Here is a 6,826-nt window from a genome sequence, read left to right on the forward strand (position 1 = left end):
CCACCCAAAGTTGAGAAGATGCCACGGACCAGAGGCTACAGTATTCACATCTATGAATCTGAGGTGCCTTAGCTTGCCCACATGTATTCTTATTTTGTTCACAATCATTTTCATAGATGTGGAGGGTATATTGGGACCTCAGCAGCTATCTAGTATGTCTTTTCTTATCTCTAACTAAAATGTTCAAGCAGATGATTTGCTGTGCTACGTTTAAAGATTATCACTGAATGTACAGGAATCAGGTTCAGTGGAACTGTTTGTTCCCCAGACAGAACACTTCTCCTTTTATTGAACCTACATCTCACTGTTTGCTAGAGAAAAGTGGAAGAATAAATCATCATCACCCTATCTACACCAATCCTTTATATATTAAAAAGTCACTTTTTTGTCTCAGTTAGGTCATCAGTGTAGGTACAGCAGGTATCAGTGTATCTCTATCTGCCCATAAATTCTTGGGAAGACAGAAAAACCAACTAAGGCTCTGCAAGTCAGCTTTCGATCCATTGCTAGAGCTTTAATTTGTCACCCAAAGCCAAGTTTTCTCCTGTTGTGAATTTCTCGAAGAGAATTCTACTTTTCTTTTTCTTTCTCCAGAATAAAGAAAACAAATCCCTAGTATTTACAAAAAATGGAAGAGATTTTGTTCACGTGTTCCAAAGCACACTCTACCTTTTCTTGGTTGCTCTTGTTACTCTCATAAATTCATGTCATTTTAAAATATAACATTTCTCATCTATCATCCCCATCGAAATGTAAGCTTCATGAGGTCAGGTACCAAGTCTCCCTCATTCGTCACCATTTTCCTAGTATCCACTACAGATTTGTCATAAGCAGGCTCTTCATTTAACCTGGAGAATCGACAAATGTGCGTCAAAATCATTATTGTCCAGCACTCCTATTTTGGAGATATGAAAACAGAATCTGTAAAAGTCATTCTTAGAAATGACATGCCCCAAATTGCATAACATGTTAATGACAACTCTAGGATTAGAACTCTGGATTTCTTGTTCCTCATTCACGTTCCCCATCCATTACACCATGGAGGTTATTACATCTAATACCCTGGGCAGGCAGCACTACTGATGAGTAAGATACAGAAATCTTTGTGATCTCAACATCTTTTGGTTGACTGCTTGGCTCCCAGTGCTCTTTATCAACTGGAACACAGAAACTTTCCCATAATTATTCCTGGTTTATGAATACTTTAAGTAGGACTCCAAGAACAGAACCCAAAACAGAATTCTACAGCCATAGCAAAAAGGCAACTTACTCTCCAAAATGAGAGTTGAATTTTACAGAGGGCAAACCACAGATGTCAGCTGAATTTCCGTGGCTCAGCTACTGCTAATCAAATATGCTACTAAACACAGCTTCAATTTGTATGAGTTTTTAAAAAGTTATTATTTTGGGATTTCGTGAAAACAAATATTTTAAAAAATAAAGCTTCTCCTAAGTGTATGAAAGAAGTAAATGTGAATTTCCCAGGGTGACAAAGATGATCCAAAACTGGATTGTGATGATGGTTACCCAACTCTACAAATTCATTTTAAAGATCATTAAAAGGATAATTATTATAAATTACACTGCAGTAAAACCATTTAAAATAAGCCTGAAAGTAAGTCAGATGGCTAAACTGCTTCTTTCTGTGAACATTTGGTATTAAAACTATAAAGATATTCTTCATTATCCTTTCCCTAAAAGGTCAAAAGTTATCTCTGCAACTTTGATAAAAATAATTTAGGAGACTAATATAAATACTTATAAAGAACTAATCTTCACTGATAAAGCCCCAAGAGACACTGACTAGCATGATTGTTTGCATGTATAAACTGCAGATACATTTGTGTAATTAAGCAAAGTGTTATAGTCCAAATCTGAAATTAATTATCCATTGGGTTTTGAGCAAATGACACACCATGTTCAGGTCTCAATTTTCCCATCTATTCCATGTGTCTCTGTATACCAGATCTGAGTTAAGCAGCATACAATATAATAAAAAGAGTAGTCACTAATATGACAGCCTGTTTAGGGTAAATTATCATCCTATGAGAAAGGTGTTATTAGCCATTTTCTGCAAATAAGGAAATTGAAACATAGAGGAGTTCATTAGTTTGACCAATGTCATACAGTTATTTAGTAGCAGATCCAGTTTTCTAATCCAGAATTATCCCGAAACCTGTATTCATTCTCTGTTCCTCAGCAGACCTTGGGCTTTAGATTTTGTCAGCTGTAGGCAAGACTCCTGATGTGGCTTTACTATGCTAAGCAATTACCTTATCTGATTCCCAGTCTCCTCATCTGTAATGAGTTTACTAATATTTAACTCCCTGAGTTGTTGTGAAGATTACATTAGAGAGTGCATCCGTACAATTAGAAGTTATTCAATAAATGCCTTTTAACCTGCCTGGATAATCCTCTCTGGGACTAAGTTCTATCAAAAGCAATTAAAGTGAACACAAACAACATAGCTTTACTTCTTTGCTATCAGTCCTTGGCTCTGTGACTGAAACTGTCAACAAGAGTGTCAACTTCAAGGGGTGGGCATCTGTCCACAGGAACTGAGCTGAGGTCACAGACTTGTCTCGCTCTGCCCTACAAACAGATGTCTAAGTGACAACTCTTAGTCACTGCAAACTGGGGTTAGAGCCAAACCAGGTGGGAAGGGCTGCATCTCCTTTCTAATCCTCTTGGCCAGCTCATTCATTCCCTAAGACAATACCTCACTGACCAAAATCTCAAATAACTAGTTTCCCCAGGATACTATTGTAAACATAATTTATTTATTTTGATGATATCTGATTATTCCACAAACAAAAGGGAGTGTTTCCATAATAATGGCTTGTCAGAAGGAAACCTGCTTGATTCTGTATCATTGGGATGCACACCTTCAAATGCTTACCTCTCAAGTAGCCAGGTAGAAACTGATGTAATGTGGAGCTCTAGTGGTAGCAAGGAAGTAAAGCAGCTGCTAGTGAAAGCCAACAAAAAAAGCTTAGGACGTCACCATTTATTACTAAGGTAACATGCTAAGATGAAAATGCTCCAAATAATATTCTAAGATAACATAAGGTACAATCTAAATGGAATAGCTTTCTTCCAGGTTACAAGTTAGATTTCAATAACTACCCTACATTGAACATCATAAAGCAATGATATCTTCTCAAAAAAAACAGAACTCAGTGCTGGATTATCACTTTTCTATTTTTTACCAAGTTCGCTAGGAATCCTATCAGTTAAGTACTATCTATTCTTCCCACAGATAGCAACAATCCTGTATACAAAAAAAAAAAGGCAGACTGCAAGTGGTCTGATCAGTGAAGTCCTATACCAACTGTCCTGGGAACTTGAATAATCCCTGTAGTCTTAGGAGGTTGTTGTAAGTTGATGCCTGCACTAGAAAAGTGCCTTCCTTGAATATCTGACTTCTAAGGTCTTTCCCAACTTAAAACAACTAAAAATGAAACCTACAGTATCAAACATCAACCCTTTGTTTTACTGGTACCTAATATATATATATTTTCTCAATCAAAAGTTTCATTTAAAAAATACAACTCTATTGTGGTCAAGAATGTAACAGAATACAAATACTAAATATTTTGTAATGAACAATCCAGGGCTGACATTTGAAATGTCTAAACATGGTGCCTTGTTTAGCTATATCAAAACAAGTTATCATGAAGGAAAAAAAAACCTTAAGATATGAAAAACTATAAGAACTAATCTTTCCATGTATAATTATCTAGGTATCATGTTCCTGAATATATTAAAGAAAATGTAAGGAACTCACTTTCCATAAGTGATGATAAAAGAATCTAAATTGTTCATAAATGCTTTAACAATGTTTATCTAAAATAAAATATCTTGATTCATGGGAGTTTTCATGCTTTCTATCAGTTGAATCCATTAAATGTTTTCCAATGACCATATTCCAGAAGCTTCTAAATTGTTAGGTCTGCAGATGACTACCAAGCCGCAGAGGTTTGTAAAGGAAGATGGAATGATCACCCAGGGGTTTTTATTCATAATGTCCCCCTTCTCCATCTTTCTACTAATATGCTGCCCTTAATATAGTTCCCTGAAGCTGCACAGGAAAAAAAAGGTAAAAATATAAGCGCCTTTTCTGAAGTCATTGAGAATGCAATAGTTTGTCATGGGAAGCTCAAGATAAAGAATTAATTTCCTTTCAATTCTGGGCTTTAGCTACAAGATAGGAGACCAAATCTTTTAGCTAGAATAGGAAAAAAGCAGGCAAGGATGTAAAGGTGGTTTACTAACATAATCATATGCCATAGGGAACAAAACAAAAATCTGCATGAATGTAACATAAGCCACCCAGGTAATTCATAATCTAACAGTTCGATAGTCTTTTTCACCATGGACATTACAACAATAAAATTGAAAAATATCTTTCAATATATAAATCTGAGAAGTTTGTCTTTGTACATCATATTGCCTGTATTTTCCTCGGTGACTATCTCTATCTCCTTTACTTTTTCATAACAGACCTTGGTATGCTGCTTAAAATAATATTTAGGACTTTATTTGCCAACCTTTTCACAGAGACATGTTGATTTTATTAAAGCAAGTTGGGTCTGCACTCTTTCCTTACTATTATTACAGGTAGACATGACAGACACAGGACCATTGTTTTAATATGCTCTGCTCTGGAGGAAACCTTGTTAAATAAGTTCCATTTTACCTGCTGGGCAGTTGCACTCTGAAGGTGCTTCTCTTGCGATTCTTATTTTACCCATATGTTCATAGGATTTCTGTAGGAAAAGAAGAGGTATTAACAATCATCAGTAGCACTGTAGATAAATGAATTATTTAGGGAACCTCTGGCCAGATGCCTGATTGACCAGCAATTGATAGCCTGCGTAGCTAACATTTACATATATACTTGGGCTTTTCTCAAACGGTAATCATGCCCAAGCCCTAAAAAAAGAAGACGATCGCTGATGTGTTTTCAAGATTGCTGGACTGGCATAACATCTTTCTCCATTCTTCAACTACCACCACTCTCTCCCTCAACTCAAGCATATGCAGCCAATGCAAAAACCTGGCACCAACTTGTTGCAGTGCTAAGTAGGCAGTGGCTTACCAGTAACAGCCAACACTTTATACATGGAGGGCAACTGCTGTATCACACTGTGCTGCAACTACTGCCAAACAGCCTCCCTGTTGGAAGAACAAGTTCCAGAAAACTTTCTAACTCTAGGCTAAAGGCTTCCTGCATATTACATAGATTCTTTTCAACTCTCAGCTCTCTGGCTCTGCCTTCATAAATATCCATGGTACTGCATTCTTGACCAAAAATAAAGCTACTTTTTTAAAAAAGTGTTTTTTGACTTTTAATATGAAAAGATTAAATGTGTGAAATTACTGATTTCAAATAATATGTAGGGTTATATTTCACTTGGAAGAGTGATTACCTTTTGTATGTTACACCTTTGACCCCTAACCTTCTTATAACATGTGAAATATATCACAGATGCTATTTCTGCAGAGATATTATCCACACAATTGAGAAAGACTAACACATAACTTCAGAAAACTAAAAAGAGATGAAATCCTCCCCCTGCCATTCTGGTCACACACACACACCCCCCCCTTCAGAGCTTCATATATGATTAGGACACAAGCATGAAGGAGGAGTGAGGGAGGACGGCAGAGACAGGGATGGGGATATCAAGAGATGTGCATATACAAATACAGGCTCTCGTGAGCGCAGCTCGTGGCCTGCTCCATCCACACACAGCCACACCAAGTCTGCACACAGGGCAGAGGCTGTTCATACACACGGAATCACGCCTGTGCACGATGCCATCCACGTGCAAAATACCCGAGCCTCACACCTGAGCCAGGAGTCGCTCCACTCTCTCTTGCACCACGGCCTTGAGCTGATCCAGGGTTTCCGGCAGCAGACGAATGGAAGGAGCCCCTTTGGCCGATTCGAGAGCGGCGATCCTCGCCTGGAGGTCGTTGGTTTTCACCCCCAGGTACAGACAGGACACCACGGCCACCACTGACAAGAGGGCCGCCAGGACCGCGCACGGGGGTATGGCCCGGACACAACGCTGGCCGGCGGGGCTCGGGTCCTCGGATCCGGGCTCCCGGCCCCCTCCTTTCCCTGCGTGCTTCTTCACCAGCATCGCGGCGGGGTCGGCTGACTCGGCTTCACCTCCCGCTACCACCTCCGATAGGCTTAAAAGGAATGAAAGAAAAGGACGATGCCTCCAAAGTTCAGTCCCTGTGGCTGCACAACTAGTTGGCTGAGTGAACCCCGGGAGCGGAGACGAACCCCCGTCTCGCTCAGCGTGGAGAGCAGCAGGCGTGCACCATCCTCCGCGTTCTTCTCTCCTCCCAGATGCCAGTGAGAAGCACCCTTGGTCGGGGCACTGGGTGGCGATGGGGTCTTCCGACTCCCAGCGAACCGACACCTCTTCCGAGATCCCCGGGAGCGGCCGCTCGGGGTCGGAGGGACGGCGGGCGAGGCGCGGCGAGGGGCCTCCGCTGGCCCCGGCCGGACGACCCGACCTGTTGCGCCCCTGTGAGTGTGCCTTCTGTCAACCTATTCGGTGCCTTTCCGCAAGCCGACCTGTGTCCCACCTGGATGCAGTTCAGGGCAAAAGGCCGGGGGAGCCCGTCAGTGCGCGGCGCGCGAGGGGTGGCGGAGGGGGAGAGGAAAGGGGGAAACCAAGTACACCCAAGGAGCGAATGCAAGTCGCGGCTGCTCCAAGTATCTCCGCAGCCTCGTGTGTGCGAGCCTTAAATACCCCTCGGGATGCTGGTGTGTGCGTGCGTGTGTGTGTGTGTGTGTGTGTGT

The 6,826-nt window shown here is 41.0% G+C and overlaps 1 protein-coding gene across 1 annotated transcript in view; it reads right to left on the minus strand.

Moving 5' to 3' along the window:
• Window positions 1–1,011: 1,011 nt before the first annotated feature.
• The window catches only part of LOC110594643, a 5,975-nt gene continuing 160 nt past the window's right edge, over window positions 1,012–6,826 (minus strand). Inside the window, exons 2-4 of the mRNA XM_021707398.1 lie at window positions 5,856–6,548; window positions 4,700–4,769; window positions 1,012–1,157 (exon numbers count right to left, since the gene is read on the minus strand). Coding sequence (XP_021563073.1) covers window positions 1,012–1,157; window positions 4,700–4,769; window positions 5,856–6,548 — 909 coding nt within the window. The remainder of the gene's footprint in view (window positions 1,158–4,699; window positions 4,770–5,855; window positions 6,549–6,826) is intronic.

The sequence above is a fragment of the Carlito syrichta genome, unplaced genomic scaffold (genome assembly GCF_000164805.1).
Source record: "Carlito syrichta isolate Samal-C Ts95f unplaced genomic scaffold, Tarsius_syrichta-2.0.1 Scaffold317361, whole genome shotgun sequence".
Taxonomy (NCBI): Eukaryota; Metazoa; Chordata; class Mammalia; order Primates; family Tarsiidae; genus Carlito; species Carlito syrichta.